The 18032-nt window shown below is 37.2% G+C and overlaps 2 protein-coding genes across 9 annotated transcripts in view; both read right to left on the bottom strand.

The window, feature by feature from the left end:
- The window catches only part of celf3b (cugbp, Elav-like family member 3b), a 52004-nt gene extending 46272 nt beyond the window's left edge, over positions 1-5732 (bottom strand). For 2 of the 5 annotated variants that reach the window (XM_084088462.1, XM_084088465.1), the window contains exons 1-2: positions 5454-5595; positions 4240-4526 (exon numbers count right to left, since the gene is read on the bottom strand). In XM_084088462.1, the coding sequence (XP_083944588.1) occupies positions 4240-4384 (145 nt within the window). In that variant the 5' untranslated portion in view covers positions 4385-4526; positions 5454-5595. Of the gene's footprint in view, positions 1-4239; positions 4527-5453 lie in introns of all 5 variants that reach the window. The other 3 variants (XM_084088463.1, XM_084088461.1, XM_084088464.1) reach the window with 3 other exon arrangements.
- Positions 5733-10849: 5117 nt separating this feature from the next.
- adamtsl4 (ADAMTS-like 4) overlaps positions 10850-18032 on the bottom strand; it is a 63022-nt gene continuing 55839 nt past the window's right edge. For 2 of the 4 annotated variants that reach the window (XR_014603216.1, XR_014603217.1), the window contains exons 12-18: positions 17754-17958; positions 16134-16307; positions 15838-16017; positions 14498-14677; positions 14265-14409; positions 11388-13119; positions 10850-11338 (exon numbers count right to left, since the gene is read on the bottom strand). Coding sequence is in view for 2 of the 4 variants with exons in the window: in XM_084089219.1 (XP_083945345.1) it covers positions 12989-13119; positions 14265-14409; positions 14498-14677; positions 15838-16017; positions 16134-16307; positions 17754-17958 (1015 nt within the window). In the remaining 2 variants the exon portion in view is untranslated. Of the gene's footprint in view, positions 13120-14264; positions 14410-14497; positions 14678-15837; positions 16018-16133; positions 16308-17753; positions 17959-18032 lie in introns of all 4 variants that reach the window. The other 2 variants (XM_084089219.1, XM_084089220.1) reach the window with 1 other exon arrangement.

Genomic DNA, 18032 nt, shown 5'->3' with positions numbered 1-18032 from the left:
TAAACTGCACAGTTATTGCATTAACTTCTAAATGTAATTGTAAAATTATGTTTTTACTCCAATTCGTAGTTAAAATATAATCATTTTCATGACAGATATTTTAAACATACTAAATAATCAAGACATCACTAACATGTTAAGTAAAATATAAAGAATATGTAGACTAATATAGCGCTTAGCGAAAGAGTTCATTTCTCTAGCTGACTAACAAGCTGTGGACAGTGAATGACTTGCCTGAGGTAAATGTGACATTGTTTACAAGCTGTTTTACTGATGTCTTTCCGCCGTTAAACACTGATTGAGCGATTACTCGAGATATAATCAAGCGGCAACCTCCCTGTCTCTCTCTTGAAACCAACACAGAAGTGAATTAAACGGCAATTCGTCAACTGGCCGCTTGAGGCTGGCTGCAAAAGTGAGTCAAATCTGCATCTCCCCCATGTTAAAATGCCCAACTTTACAGCAGAAAAAAACACGTTTACAGCCTGGTGCAAAAAGTGGCTTTGGTCTATACAGCTAATTCTGCCCTTCATGACAACTGTGAGGGGGGTGAATTTTTTTATAACTCATCCGTTTCAATTATATTAAGCCTTACATTTCTGCATAATTAAGGGTGTGTCCACTTTTGAGTGACAGGTGGATTCCCGCCGCTGTGGTCATTAGTCATCATTAGCCGTTTGTCTGCTGTTTGTTAGCCGTCACGTTACCTCAGCTAATTGTCTGACTGTAAAAATAAATAAATTCGGGATTGACGCGCTGCCAAGATGGCGACGGTCGGCCACGCCCACTTTAGGCTTCAGAAACCTTCAAACCTACGGGTGGCATCACGGACACTACGTCCATATTTTTTTACAGTCTATGGATATAATACGTTTCAGTGGTTACTGTATCTTTCAACATGTCTTCAGATGTTCATTCATGTTTATTGAGATGACCGCGTTCACTCGCGCGCTGCTGCTTATACTGAGGGGCCATAGTGATCCGTCACATTGATGACGCCACATTAAAGGGACAATATGTAAGATTTTTGTAATAAAATATCCAAAAATCACTTGCACACAGTGATATATTTCCTGCAGTTGTGTACTTACAATATCCCAAAAGTTCCCAAAGATTTTTAATTTCAGAGAAATTCCAGTTTTAAATAATGGCTCATCCCTGGTCATTGCATGTCGCCTGTCAATGACGTAATATCCGCGTTATCCCTGGTTTCCGCTCGTACTGCCATAGTAACCATGGCGACAGACGTGGACAACTGCATTACGTCTAGTCACGCTCACGCTGTTGTTGCTTCGTTCAAACATTATGGACCATGGAGAGCAGACTTTGGGACAAAAAGAGAAATAAAACGGGGATCCATATCGGTGTGGCGTTTTCGAGATGCCGAGAGCTCAATGTTCGTGACTAACTTCGACTTGACAGAGACGCCGCTTTTGCATGTACTTTATTAGACAGGTGAGCAAATGTACATAAAACAAATCAATGTTATATAGCTCAACATGATTAAATGTTAGAATATGATCTGTATGTTATTCTAATGTTGATCTAGCTTACTGCTAGTCTCATACAGACAAACTAACACATTATAACTTTCAACAAAATTTTAAACTTTCAAAATGCAGTTTGGTGTGATAGTGTAGACCAAGTGAAACAGCGATGCGTTACCTCACAAGTTTAATTAGTCAAATAAACTGACCTGTGTGAGTATTAGCACTTGCTGGTAGTTCGGTAGAATGAAATGTCCTAATTCCTTTATATCCGCGGGAGTCGCGTGTGGCGCTGATATCTGTCTCTTATTAGCTCTTCATCAACCTACGCCTTTGTTATTGTAAGAGGTTAGCGACCCCTAGCGGTGAAAGAAATTACACACTGTAGCTTTAAAGAGCGTCAAACCGGCATTGTTTCTTATCGAAAGTAACAAAACGCGGAGCCTATTGCGATTATTGATGGTTAATGGATATGGTGGTTAATGGTAGCAACACTGTATTTGTCTCACATAAGACACGAAAATTCGCGGTTACACCCCTAATTAGGCTACTAATCAAATGTCAAGTAGGAAAAATTAGTTTTGTGACATAACAAGGTAAAGTCAGGTCAACCTCAACTATGGGTTAGGGCTGGGCGGGACGTGTTCGGTGCGCCAAGAGAGTATCGCGATACGTACCATGGGCGGTGTATCGCGGTTTTTCGGTTCGGTGTGAATATTGTTACAACCCTAATATATTTATACCATGCTGATGGGTTGGCCCAACATGACCGCCTCTGCTTCAATCCCTCCCACACCTGCTCCGAGGGATCAGAGGTTAAATCTCAGCTGAACATTGTGTTTTTATTATTATAAGATATTCATAGATGCCTCATTAGCAGCTGTTTGGGCTGTTCCTATGTAAGCCGCTCGTGACTTTGCATTTTCCATTAAACACAAAAGTAGAATTTTTAAAGAATACCTCAGCTCAGTTTCCATATAATGAAAATGAATGGGGACTATAGGGTGTTTAAGCTCCAAAATGCTAAACAAGAAACATATCAGCATCATTTCAGCATCATTTGTCGCTTGAATTCTGCAATCTCTTGAGATGCAGACATGCAAGAGGCTGACAATTAGCTGAACATATACTAGTTTAATAAGTGACACTTAGCCTACATTTTAAAACCTTTATTTGAATATGGAAACATATTTATTTCAAAATCTGAGTTTGAAATAAATTTGAATATGGCAACAAGATACCTCGTTCTACAATATTTATATCACTGACAGAGACTCCTCCTCCCCCATCAGCCAATCACTGAGTGAGCATAGTTAGTAAGTGTGTTGACATCATCCATAGCAACAGGGTCAACCCCGGCCTTACTGTTAGCTTAAGACTTCTCTCTATTCCTTAGTAAAAGTTGGTCTCATCAGCTTTGGGAATAGGTTTTAAGAGAAAACTTTTAATGAAGATCTTTTACTGCCATTGAGGAGAACTCTTAGTGGTAAGATAAAATGTTTTGTAAATATGGCCTCAGTAGTCCATTTGACTTCTGCGCTATATTTCATGTTAAGTCATATGATGTGTGAAGAACAGACTTAAATCTTTATGACATTTCTCTTCACTGGAGCATAAAAGAAGATATGTTGAGTTTTTTTTGTTTTTTTTTTGGTCAGTGGAAGTCAATGGTCACCAAAACTGTTTGGTTACCAATATTCTTCAGAATATCTTATTTTATGTTTCACAGAAGAAAGAAAGTCATAGGTTTGGAATGATGAAATGAGGAAAGAATGAGCTATTTCATTAAAGTCATTATTAAAAAAATGACCAAATGTCATTTGAATACTATTTTTTTTTTAAATGTTTTTTGCAACCAAATATCACTAACATCAAACCTATTGCAACACATCTAATGCCACCACATGTGAGCTACAGCAGAAGCAAAGAATTTCAATGAACTACTTAAATCATCATATTACTTCAGGACTTGGACTATACTGCATGAGTTATGAATGATTATCACTTTTTGTCCTACTGCTGCTTTAATGGCACTAATTAGAAAATAAATCACCTTTTGTGTTCCAAGGAGAAAAATAAATTATGCAGGTTTGAGGGTGAGTAAATGATGACACATTTTTCATGTTTGGGTGAACTATCCCTTTAAGGTATTTCTTTGTTTATCACCTCAGCGGCTTAAACCACTGAGAAATCCACATGATTAAATCCCGGTCAAGCCCCCAAACATGGGTTCATTCAACCCTGGAAGACATGAGTGTAAGCAAACACCCAGAACAGAGTTAAACAGCAGAGTGGAAACCTAATATTCAACCGCAGGTTCATTAAGATGACAACAGAGAGATGGTGAGAGAGCTTTCCTGGTATACGGTCCCTTTTTATAGTAATACAGAACTCATGCTGTGCTGTGCACTGTCACGCTTGAAGCTCCTGCAGGCGTGTGCTGCTCCTGTCCTATACCATCACACCAGCCAATGACGAAAACACACGCAAATCACTGATATACAGACAAGTATATTGTACAAGAAAATGCCCTGTTTGTTGCCCTCTCATTCCCCCCTGTTTGCAGGTGATGATTTTATTACAAACACTTCAGAAGCTCGAGTCAAACGAGCATGAGCACTACTGTAAAGAGAGGGTTAAATAACACTGTTTATTTAAATACACACCACACGTGTGAGTCGTGACTGGGTACGTTCAGCCCCCGTCCCCTCCACACAGCGCTGAAGCCTGAAACTCGTGCCCGTCTCCTTACCTTTGTGCATGCCCGTGTACTTGTCCTTGATCACAGTCAGCTCGTAGATCTTGCCGAACTGCTCAAAGATGGGCTTCAGGTCCTTCTCCTCCAGATTGCGTGGGATTTGCCCGATGAAGAGTTTGATGGCGTCGGGCTCCTTCATTGGGTCGATGATGCGGAGAAAGTCAGAGGCACTGCCTGGGTCAGGACGCGAGATGAACGTGCAGAGAGTGAGCGACAGAGAGAGAGAGAGAGAGAGAGAGAGAGAGAGAGAGAGAGAGAGAGTATGGAGGTGTGGATGGTGCCTGTGGAGGCGGGGTGTGATCAAAACACAATGAATGGATGAATGGATCCTCACTTTAAGCATCACTTTAGCTTCATTATGTTACAGAGTAATACTTTAAAATATGTAATATATGTTATATGTAAATTAATTCGGTATTATGAGCGTACAAAAACAATACTTTTTATCAAAATATTCATCAATGCTCATTTATAAATACACTGTTGTTATCTGTTTTTGGATATGCTAAAAATGAACATTAACCAAGAATAATAAATGCTGTAGGGTTTATTGTTAAATCATGTTTACCATTGTAACTAATTGTTAACATATAGGCTAAGCCTACAACCTTATTGTAAAGAGTTACCAATACTGATTGTAAAAAGTAAGTGGTAAATACCCCACAAATATGATCGTTTAAAATGTCCTCATCGGTGTGACCTAATGTAGCAAGGTTGATTCAGTCATTTTAAATAATCTAGCCTGTTTGATAATGCCAAATTTAGGTTACCAGGCAGCGCATCTTAATTCATTACTATAGCTGTTGTGTATTAGCCTCCCTGCTTTATGTATAGCTAAAATAGAGGCATTCAAATTGAAAGTCAACCGAGTATTTCATAAATAAATTAACAAAAAAGAACAGATCATGCGTTCGAATAGTCCTAAATGCTGAACAATAACGACAGCTCTTTCGCTTGTCAATACAGTGATTATACAGAAACAATTATGGAATCTTAACGTATTTAATAAAAGATTCCCAGAATGATGGCAGATCATCTGCTCTTTAATTTCCACAGACAGCGATACAGATATAGTGTGCACGAGCGCATCCTTTGTTTAGGCAGCGGGGGCTGTGAAGCTCTTTGTCCGTGACCGTTAACCGGTAACAGTCCGTATTTACACAAGAGGAAACACACACACACCCTGATAAAAACTAAAAACAGCTCACCTGGAATGGTTTATTATCAAAACCTCTGTAAATCCCCGCGCTTGTCGTTCTGTATCTCCAGAGGTCCGCGCGTGACTGTTGCTCACGCTCGCTGTCACTCACACACTATTTCATTTGTAAATCACAGTTTCGGTCAGTATCTCTGCTATAATGTGCTATTATTAATATTGTGTAAGCTATAAAATAACGCAATTGAAAGATTCATCCAAAGCACATCGGTTGTTCCCCGTGTCTCATCTGCGCGGTTTACTATGTGTTTGTTCTCGTTTCCACATCTCTAATTAAGATGACGTCACACGCCGGTGTCTCCCTCTCACGAGCTGTTGACAAGTTCGTGATGAAGCCGGCAGGGATCGTCTGCAACTTACACTTCTGCTAGCAAAAACAAACAAACCAGAGGATACCATTTCAGTCAAATTTGAAAAGATATTGTTTAAGATAAAGTCTCAGATAAACAGCCGTTCCTTCTCAATTAAACAGCAATTTTAGTGTGCTTGACAAAACTGCAATTTCATCTCCCCCACCTCTTGTCTGGAGTGGTGCAGGGATGATGTATTTTTGTAGGCCAAAACCGGAAACGAGTGAGCATTTTAGCACATTTAGTAGGCTAGCCTACACTATGACTTGTAGTTTTTGGGGTTACTGAAACATTGCATGAAAATCACGTAACATTATAGGCTAGGTACTGTATACATTAAAAGAATAGCTACATAGGCCTACTTTACAGATCAAGTCTGCATGAGACAGAAGTTACTGTAGTCTTTTTCTTCCCTATTGTGACGTAGCCTTGAGTGAAATGGCTTTTTGAACAAGAACAAATGTAGGGCCGGACTTGATTTTGTCCATCGGGAATTGATTGGATGGTTGGGGTTTGCTATTGGTTGATCTGATGTGAGTGACAGGTTTCCCCGCCCTCATGCCAGTAAACACATCATCAAAGAGGTTATTTTGATTATTTGCGATTGCGACAGCTTAGAATTATAAGGTTCTATCTCCGTTTAGGGTAGTTCTGAGATATTAAGCATCAAAGTTTTTACATCCCAGCTGGCAAAACTGTTATGTAGTATAATCTATTTTATTGATAACTACTAACAAAATATTTTTTTACAAAAATAACACCACTCAGGCATTAATAAACACCTAATGGATCAGATTATGTCAAAAACTCAATTTCGACCAAAAGTGGAGATAGAACTTTATAATTCTAAGCTCAAGATTGGTTGATCTGATGTGAGTGACAGGTTTCCCCGCCCTCATGCCGGTAAACACATCATCAAAGAGAAGTTATTTTGATTAAAGATTGCACATGGATTTAAAAAATAATAATAATGATGTGCACGGATAAATCATAATAAACACTGCAATTATCCTTACAAATAAATAAGAATCATCAATTTTGATTTCATGGTGATTTCCTACTTTTAGGGAAAACCCAAGCACCAAAAATCTTGCACTGGTTTTGGTGTAAACATTAGCTTCTGTTTTTGATGAGATCATGCTATTGGTTGACAGTCCCTGAACCTCCCATTGTTCTAGCCTTGAGCTCTGACCGTGGTGCTGAAGGCTTCGTGCGCGCGCTTTACAACTGAAACGCCTGGAGCGTCACGCGCCATTAACTAATGCATAAAGCACATCATATTGGAATTTAATGTTAGAGGAGGATTTATAAAACAGTCCGGGCTATCTAAATGGACGAACAGCGTTTGAAACCCTTGTAAAACACACACAAAAAAAATCTTTACAATTTGATCAAGCCTTCAGCACCACGGCTAGAGCAATATATGCCGAATAACGTAATTAAATCGCATATAGAGAAAAAATGCAAAATGCTCCTTGTACAAAGACAATGTATTATTGTTCCAGACAGAAGAACTGGATAGAAATAAAAAAAAGTGGTGGCTTTAGAAGTCAATGTTGTATGTGTTAATTCTATTCATATCACTTGTCATAAGCCTCAGTCGTCATCAATCCATTTTAAGCAATTTAGCTTACAGTCTTTCCGAGGCAGATTTAACTCAACACACATTCGGTATTCTGTCTGGAAAACATGTATTTGTATCAGATCAGATCACTGCATCAGATCTCACCGTTTAACTAAAGTGTTTTTGTGTTCCAGTGTGCTGCTTTTTTAATTGTTGTACATACAAATGTATTTACATTCCTTCCTCATCAATCCATACAATTTACATAGAGAAAATGATTCAAAATGCACAAACAAGAAACTTCACTGTCATTTTTATTTTTGCTAAATTACTTCTAGTTTTTTAATACATAAGTCCAATTTAAAATTGTACCTTTTACTTTCACTCAAGTATATTTTTTATTAGATACTTGGAAAATCTTTACTCAGGATCAATACTGCAAGTCGCTTCAGAAGGCCTTCATCAACCCCCTGGAGCCGTATGGATTACTTTTATGATAGATGGATGTGCTTTTTTTGGGCTTCAAAATCTCATTGTTCACTCCCATTATAAAGCTTGGAAGAGAAGGATTTAAAAAATATATATATTACCCAGACTGTGTTTAGCTGAAAGAAGAAAGTCATATACCTTGAGGGTGAGTAAATTCATTTTTCGGTGAACTATCCCTTTAAGGTGGATGAATTGTTTGTTCTTAATATTATTAATAACAAATCAAACAATGTAATATCAATTAGTTTTTCACATTGCTTTTGCTGCAGAAACAGGACATTTTAACCCTTGAGTCTCGCTTGGAGCCCTGTGACCTACATGTGCTTAGTGGGATGAGACAGGTTTCAGAGTGATTTACTGTGAAAAGGTCACCATCTGCCTCTAGTGCCCCCAGATCCAGATCCCCGACCCCTCCTCTTCACACATGCTGTATGGGCATAAAGCCTACGTTATCTCAGACAGGACTGTGATTTAGATGGTCTAGGGAAAGATCTACCTTGATAATACTTGATAATAATAAGTTGTTGTTGCTCACTCGTATGAGCAGAGAGCGGCATCACTGAACCCTGCTGGTGAGACTGGATCATTGGTGTCGAGTATAAAGGTTCTTAAAGTCCCCCTGGTCAATAATCTTATCCCTTAAAACTAATCTTTAATCACCAAAATGACATATTAAAAAAAAAAAAAAATTCCTTTCTTCATGCCTTAAAATAGCTTGAATGTAACTCTACACCCTTTAGTATACGCGGTTCTATGAATATGCAAATGAGCCCCGCCTCCACTCACTCACTCAGCACAGAGATCCACTAGTTGACGATCACACGTTGATCTGATTGGTTACAAGGTAGTTTGTGACGTCAGAAACACCAGCGATTTCAAAGCGTGTTTTTGAGACTGTCTTTGGTTCACTGCAGTTTTAAGGAGAAAATACTCAGCAATGGTGTCGACTTATGAATTTGCACTAAAAACACAACACAGACATATAAACAACATTAAAAACTTAATTTTAATTGGGATCTATGTTTCCATGAAGAACCTGCATATAATCTTTCCATTGCACAAAAGGTTCCTTATATATTTCTTTAAAATGTTCTTCTTGCCATTGAAAAACCATTTTGGTTCCCAATGAACCATTCAGTAAACAGTTCTTAAAAGACGTGACTATAGAAATACACTTGAAAATGTTTTTGTCTAATGGACTCTATAAGTAATAACTTTCAATAACATTGATTTACATTATATCACCATATAGTAATCTATTAGTTATTCTACATGAACGTTTTATTCATATTTTTTTTTTTTTAAGTGACCACAAAAGGTATTTGATGTGTGATTGTCACTGCATTAGACACAAAATATCAAATCACATCATCGGCAAAGAAATGATGACTTTTTCCTCAGGAGTAATTTACTGTGCAACCTGTATGTAATTAAAATATTTATATTAACATTTATTTCTATGAGATCAGCATAGTTTCAGCACTGATGAGAAAACAGTAGTACGGTTTTAGGTCTGTTTATTATGAATAATAATTGTGGTAAAATCTGCACACACTGTTTATTCCATATCAAAGCAACATAAATGTATAACAATGACAAGTTGATCTTGAATTTCCCAAGACAGTAAGTGATCCATTTAAGAAAAAAATAAATTATATGTATTTTATCATAGATAAATAATAGGGGTGTGACGAGACGCTTACTCCACGAGACGAGACGAGACACGAGATTGGGTTCACGAGAACGAGACAAGACGAGATTTTTACACAATTTTAAGAAATCCTCAATGATGAAATATATGAATGGAAAATAGTCTTTTATTCAACTGAAAATCACAAAATGCAAAACAATTTATGTGCATTTTGAAATCAACTTGTAATGAATGTTATTTTACATCTATTTTAATGAATTCTATGCAGTAAAGGACATGCAAACACTGCAAAATGTTTTGCTATAAACTCTACTTCTCCCTGTACGATTTCACATGAGAAATCTAACTCCTTTCCACAAATCGAACATAAAAAAATAAAACAGTATAAATAAAATAAATATAAATAACTGAAATAACACTTTAAATGCAAACAGTAAGTGTGTATCCATAATCAAAGTACTGCTCTCTCAAAACTACAAGTTCAAACAGAAACAATTTTTTTCTTCAAGCATGAAAAAGAGATAAATTAACTAAGATAAGCCTAAGATATGGTCATGTTCTTTTTCAAGAATATAAGCATGTCGACGATTTCTGGCAGCAGTTGAGACCTTTGGGCAGGGCTGCACGATATGAGGAAAAGCTGCGATGTGCGATAACATTGTTTAATATTGCGATGTCGATATGACTTGTGATATGTGAATGTTAGCTATACTGTTCCCATGTCTTAGTGCTTTAATAGGTTATTTGCGTGATAGGTCAAATGTTTATTACCTGCCTGGTTCAGATTACACTATTTTGGCACGATCCGTTTCGTGGAGACTCGTAAAGTACAACGGGCGTCGGGACGCAAGATTCGATCGTTTCATTTCGTATAGTGTGTCATAGTGGGCGACAACGCGTCTGTGATGCTTCACAACAGAAAGACTAGCATGTTTAATTTTAACGGTCCTCCACGACGGGTTGAGTGTGAGCGAGAGTGAGTGAGAGTGCGGTTACAGTGAGTGTGCGTGTGTGCACGCGCGAGTGAGCGTGTGTGTGTGTGCGCGCGAGTGAGTGAGTGAGCGAGGGACAGTGTGTGTGTGTGTGTGCGGAGTGTGTGTGTGATTGGCCCGGCACACAAATGATTTAAAAGTGGCAGGGGCATCTTCAATACAAATTTCACCCTCACGCTGACATCACAACAACTCACGAGACAAAGTTTTTTTTTTTTTTTTTTTTTTTTTTAACTCACGATACAAAATTTCACTCGACGAGAAATCTCGTCGCGTTTTAATCTCGCGAGATCTCGTAACACGAGATCTCGTCACACCCCTAATAAATAACTATGTCTCCTGTTTCGTATATAAAAGCATATTTTTATTCATCTAAAGAGTCTCTGCTACCAGTCTAAACGCATGTGATAATATACATACAAAATATGTACATAAGCTTTCTTACACACACACACACACAATGGGTTTCCATGTTTTATGGGGACTTTCCATAGACATAATGATTTTTATACTGTACAAACTGTATATTCTCTCCCCTTACACTAACTCTACCCCTAAACCTACTCACTCACACAGACTCACTCGCTCACTCACTCACTCACTCACACAGACTCGCTCGCTCACTCGCTCGCTCACTCACTCAATTACTCACTTGCTTGCTCGCTCACTCTCTCACTCAGACTCACTCACTCGCTCACTCACACACTCAGACTCACTCGCTCACAGACTCGCTCACTCACTCACTCACACTCACTCACTCACTCACTCACTCAGACTCGCTTGCTCACTCACTCGCTCACTCACTCAGACTCACTCACTCAGACTCACTCACTCGCTCGCTCACTCAGACTCACTCACTCAGACTCACTCACTCACTCACTCACTCACTCACTCACTCACTCACTCACTCACACAATCACTCTCTCTCTCTCTCTCTCTCTCTCTCTCTCACTCACTCACTCAGACTCACTCACTCACTCACACACTCACACACTCAGACTCACTCACTCGCTCGCTCACTCAGACTCACTCACTCACTCACTGACTCAGACTCACTCACTCACTCACTCACTCACTCACTCACTCACTCACTCACTCAGACTGACTGACTCACTCACTCACTCACTCGCTCACTCACTCACTCACAGACTCGCTCACTCACTCACTTAAACTGTATTTTTACACTAAATTAGAGGGATTATTTGCAATCAGTGAGGTTATGTCAGCCTTGTAGTTATAGCTATGGGCTGGTAACAGAAAGTTCACATTTGATCTCTGATACTAGAAACCCTTGAGTATTTTAACCACAGGGCAATGGCCTTACATTGTACATCGCTTTGGCTAAATGACTATACTGTTTGCATATTTAATACTTATGCAATGAATAAACCGCACAAGCAATGCTGTCCTAAATGTATTCTGCATGTGCACATGTCTATAGCAACCATTAATCAGAGGCCTTACATTACACAAAATGAAAAGCACAAAAATGATTTGTGCTTTATAATTATGATATTAAAACTGGTAGTGCTTCTGAAATGTATGTTGATTCTGTAATGGCCATATTTTAATTTATATTGTGGGCAACCAATAAAAACAACCAGACATAAACAAACAAACCAACAAACAAACAAATAAAAAACAAAAACATGTCACAAAAAAAAAAAAAATCACTAAAACATGGAACACTGAACGACTGATATACATTCAGACAAAACCGACCTAAAGAATGAAGACTAAATCAAATAGCGCTCATCTTCTATTTATATCCCAGAAATGATTCATAGTAGATTTCTGTTCACACTGCAATCAATTCCGTTCTGCTATCTTACAATTTAGGGGACTGACACAAAGCCAGAGGGGAGAATTGATGCTTGTATAATAATCTATTGCTGCTTCTGTCATTTTTAGGCAATAATTACAGGTATGCAATCATGTGCATGAAAACAAATGGATGCATTCTGTCTCTCCTGTCGCCTCATAAAGCGGCTAAATGAGACGGAATACTAGTTCAAATACTAGTGATTCTGATTCCAGATATTCTGATTGACTTGCAATTAAAAGAAACAGCCATGAAACACTTCATGTGTGACAAAAGCACAAAAGCAACTTATAGAATTGTTCTCACTTAACAATATCTTCATATATATGTCCATAATGAGGACTTGTGACATCAGTGCACTTGTTTAAGGAATGGTTAAGTATTTGACAGTATAGTGTACTGAACAGTCCAAGCACTGCCGCCGACTCTTCAACAATAGGGAAAGAGCTACTGTCAATCATTTGAGCCCATATGTGGTAACATTTTAAAACTTTCACTTTAAAGGGATCCTGATCTCAGCTCAGTTCAAGGAGGAATTCCATTTGAACGTGTCTGGCCTCTGATTGGCTGTCTCCGGTGATAGAACTATAATGCGATCACTGATTGGCTGAGTTTTGGCTCTGGTTGGCTCGTAGTGAATCTCTGTGACTTGTCTAGGGTTAATGTCTCTTGGCCCGCTGAGCACTCTGGGTACAGGACGCACAGCAGGCGGTCTTGTAATAGGAGTAGACGCAGAGTCGAGCCTGGACCACCATTACACAGTTATGTCGTCTGTCTTTACAGTTCTCATCTACAAAGAGAGAGATAGGAAGAGAGAGGGATTATAATCTAAACCAGGGCTTTTCAATCTGTTAGATGCCATGGACCCCCAAATATGATCATCCTCATACGAGGGACCCCCATCCTAAAATTTAAAGGCAAAGAAAGAAAAAGATCCAATTAATACTGTGACAAATTTATATTATAAATGTTTAAAATATTTAGTTTATATTACATTACATCATTACATCTACTCAATATACTGTATTTTGTAAGTTAGATATATTTGATTCATTTTTTTAAATCAAATTATTTTAATCAAATGTTTTTATTTAGTCACTTAGTTTAATATTATTATTATTATTTTACATTTTTACACTATATTTTTATTTAAATACATTTTTATTTAATTATGTAGTTTTATGAAATGTATTATTTTAATCAAATTGTATTTATTTGAATTATTTTATTTATTTTAATCAAATGTTTTTATTTATGTACTGTAGTTATTTATTTTTTATTTAAATCAAATGTTATTTATTTATTTTAATTATTATTTCATTTTAATAAAATGTTTTACTTTATTATTTGTTTTAAATCAAATTGAATTAATGTATTTTAATCAAATGTTTTTATTTATTTATAAACAAATTTTAATTTATTTAATACATTTATTTTGATCTAATGTGTGAATTTATTATATTTTTATTTAAATACAATTTATAATTGTTTTCATTTTAATAAAATGTATTTATTTATTTAGCTAGTTTAATTTTCTTTTACATTTTTACACTATCTTTTTATTTAAGTTAAGTTTTATTTATTTATTTAGTTTTATTAAATGTATAATTTTAATCAAATTATATTTATTTGAATTATATATTATTTATTTATTTTAATCAAATGTTTTTATTTATGTACCTATTTATTTTTTATTTAAATCAAATGTTATTTATTAATTTTATTTTATTTTAATCAAATGTATCAACATTATTTTTAAACAAATGTTTATTTATTTACAATAAAAAAATTTTTTTCTAATGTATACATTTATTATTTATTTATTTAAATAACATTTTATTTTAATCAAATTTATATATCGCTGCTTTTCTCTAAACTTTTCCCGGACCCCAGTTTGAAAATCCTGGCACGATACATGAACACACTGACACACACCTTCAAAGGGACTGCAGGGAATGGTGTTACAGGACTGCTCATGCGCAGGTTTGGTGTCGAGATGGCAGGCTGCACTGTACTGTTTGTCTGCTGTGAGACACCGGACCTCCCGCGTCTGCACCCCTTCGCCACAGGAGCGAGAGCACTACACCGGGACAGAGGAACACTTAATAACAGCAGAATAAGGGAAGACCCTGAAGGACAGACTGATTGACAGATGATGTCATCCTCACCGTGCTCCATTCGGTGGTGAACCACTGTGGTTTGCAGGGCTCCAGTTCACACGACTGCACTGGGAACGGTTTCTCCAGGTGGGAGCACTCACTGGTGCCGCTCACGGTGAAGTCACTTCCTGTCTTCCTCACACAGATGACGTCCCTGCGCTGGGTGCCGTTCCCACACACTGCGTTACACTGTTGACAGAGAGTGAACACACACTCAAAGACAGTTCACTGTTCTGTTCTGTTCTGTTCTGTTCTATTCTATTCTATTCTATTCTATTCTATTCTATTCTAATATGTTGTTCTATTCTACAGTTCTACATTTAACTTTGTTCTACTCCTTTCATCTTTATTCTATGCAACTTTATTATTCTATTTTAGTTTTTAATTTGTAATTTTATGAGGTTTCTTTGATGTCATTCTACATTATTCTTCTCAATTTTTAGAACGCTCTAATTGATTTATTTTAAATTTATTCTAATTGAATTGTTTTCTGTTATTGTATTCTACATTGTTCTACATTTATTCTATTTTTCCAACTTTATTCTATGCAATTACATTCTGTTCTATTCTTCTATTCTATAATGTTTTATTTTGTTCCATTTAATTGTATTAAGTTTCTTTGGTGTTATTCTATTCTACATTATTTTATTCTATTTTAGAATGTTCTAATTATAATTATTTTAACTAGTCTTATTGGCTAGTTCTGTTCAACATTTAACTTTGTTCTATTCTATCCATCTTTATTCTATGCAACTTTATTCTGCTCTAATGAACAATATTCCACTCTATTTTATTTTGTTCTATTTCCTTTTATTAGGTTTCTTTGATGTCATTCAGTTCTACATTATTCTATTCTTTTTTTAAATGATCTAATTGAGTTATTTGAACTTTATTGTTATTCTATTCTATAGTATTTTATTTTGTTCAATTTAATTTTATTGGCTTTTCTTTGATGTTGTTCTATTCTACATTCTATTCTATTTCTGAATTGAAATATTTTAACTTTATTCTAATTGGCTTCTAATTGTTCTGTACTATTCTGTTATTCCATTCCACATTGTTTTTAACTTTATTCTATGCATATTTATTCTGTTCTATTCATTGTTCTTCTATTCTACATTGATCTATTATATTTTGTTCTATTTCATTTTATTCATATTATTTATTTAATTTTCTTTGATGTTGTTCTTTTATTCATATTTCTATTTAATTTAATTATATTATTCCACTTCATTCATTGATGTGTTCTTCCATTCTATATTCTATAATATATTTATATTCTATTCTTACATAGACCTTGATATTGGAACATAATTGATAGATCTTTGCAGTAGACACGCGGGCCTCACCTGTCCCCAGGGTCCAGTGTACCACAGGTGTGTGGGTGTACAGGGACCCCCGTTACAGGCCTTCATATCAGCCGGTTTCTCTGCCACACATTCCACTCCACCGTCTCCTTCTCTCCTGCCTCCACCGGTCAAACACACCACCTCTCTCCGCTGGACGCCCGGCCCGCACGTCGCAGAACACTGAGAGAGAAACAATAACCCATTTGATTAAATATCTCTATATGAATATATACATTTACAAAATGACCTTTTTTGCAAATCAGGTGCAAGCATGAGTCTCACTGGTCAATACTCACAGTGTTTGTCCAATCCGTGAAGTACCAATTAGTGACACAAGGACCCATGTGACAGTCCTCGGTGCGCTGTGGGCGGAGCCTGTCATTGCACTCCCTGTCACTCATAGTGCTACCATGGTTACTGACACAGCGTACACTCCTGGTTCTCTTTCCCACTCCACAATCCACTGAACACTGTGGGAAAAAGATGCATCATCACACATGCAGACAGCTCAAACACGTCTATGTGTCTCTGGAGATAAACACAGAAGACTAGAGCAAAACAACAGATTTTCCAAATCAACTAGTCAGTTGGTTGCCTGAACAGCTACTGTAGCCAGAACATGTTTCATTAGCACAAGACACATTTTTGCCTATAAAAACAGCTAGACAGAAAGCAATATGGAACAATACAGGGGTCTCAGTTCACAAGACACACATTTAAAAGACTATTTTCAACTTGACGCAGCATCTTAAAAATGCAATGCTTGTGGCGGGACAAGAAACAGCGCAAGATGCAGTGACCAAAAAATATCCACTGGAGGCTTAAAGGAAAGGAATTTAATGGGACCTATTATATGCCCCTTTGTAAGATGTAATATTAGTCTCTAGTATGTGTATGTGAAGAGTCATATCATTTATTAGCCTATAATTTGTAAAATTTGCCCCTATTTGAGTTTGAGCAAAAACGAGCAATTTTTGTGTGTGTCCCTTTAAATGCAAATGAGCTGCTGCTCCTTTCCAGAAGAGGGCGGAGCGTTTACAGCTCGTGCTTCAGATACTCCGGCAACAACAAAACTGGAGAGTGTCACGCAGCCAAAATGTCAGAAATTATCATTAGCCTTACATGTTAGTATCGGAGTCGGACAATGATGGAGAGACTCCAGTTACAGCTTTTAGAATGCAACAAGACGTTTCTGAATGATTAGTAATTAAATGTATGTAGTTGTTGTGGAGTTAAGTTGATTCAACTCATCGACTAGCATGTACCATCATGTTAATCTAAAAATCTTTCAGAAACAACTTTTGTGCAAATCCAGCGTTGATCTGACCCTTATTTGTAAAGCAGTCCAGCATAAAAGGATATATAACACTTAAACGACTTTCTTCGGCACATTTCCTTCATAAATGAAATTCAACCACAGTGTCCTTAGTGGCTCAGATGCTGGGAGTCTATGGATACTCTTATGTTCGTTGGTACATCCAATAACAGAACATTTGTAATGTTTTTTTTTGGCGCAGACGTTGCATTTCTCCAGCTGCTACAGTGAGGAAACAGTAATGGCGAGGTCACTCAGGGCGGGATCTATGCTAATAAGGCTGATCGTCACCAGTCATGGGCGGGGCTTACATACAGTAAGAGTAGGGGGAAATCTGGAACCGCTCGTTTGGAGACACTGTTTATGATTTATGGGGATTTTTACCATTATAGGCTTGTTGTTTACACACATCTGTGTTCAAACACCTTATAAAAGAGAATTTTGCATAATAGGTCCCCTTTAAAGATGCAACAAGAACAGAAAAAACACAGCTGCTCAAAATATACAAAAATTGTTTACTACACATAATATTTACAAAATAATACTAAAAGAAAATGAGATAAAAAAGTAAGCAAGTCCACCTGACGCACACGTGTCTTACCGTGCTCCAGTTGGTGCTGATCTCCCAGTGGGAGCACACGCGCGGGTGGCAGGGCTGGGTGGCATTGGGGCGCGAGAGACTGGAGCAGCGCTGAGGGTGAACCATCGTTGAACGGTTCCCAAAACTCTGCCTGCACTGTATGTGACGCTGCTGCACACCCCGACCGCAGGAAACACTGCACTCCGACCACACGCCTGTATCCCAGCTACACACACACACAAACACAAGTTAACTGAGATATACATATTAACCCAAAACAACTTCTACATTCATTTAATG

Source organism: Abramis brama, assembly GCF_963993115.1.
Source record: "Abramis brama genome assembly, chromosome: 17".
NCBI lineage: Eukaryota > Metazoa > Chordata > Actinopteri > Cypriniformes > Leuciscidae > Abramis > Abramis brama.
The sequence above is the reverse complement of the archived record's forward strand: the minus strand, read 5'-3'. Positions and strand labels throughout refer to the sequence as shown.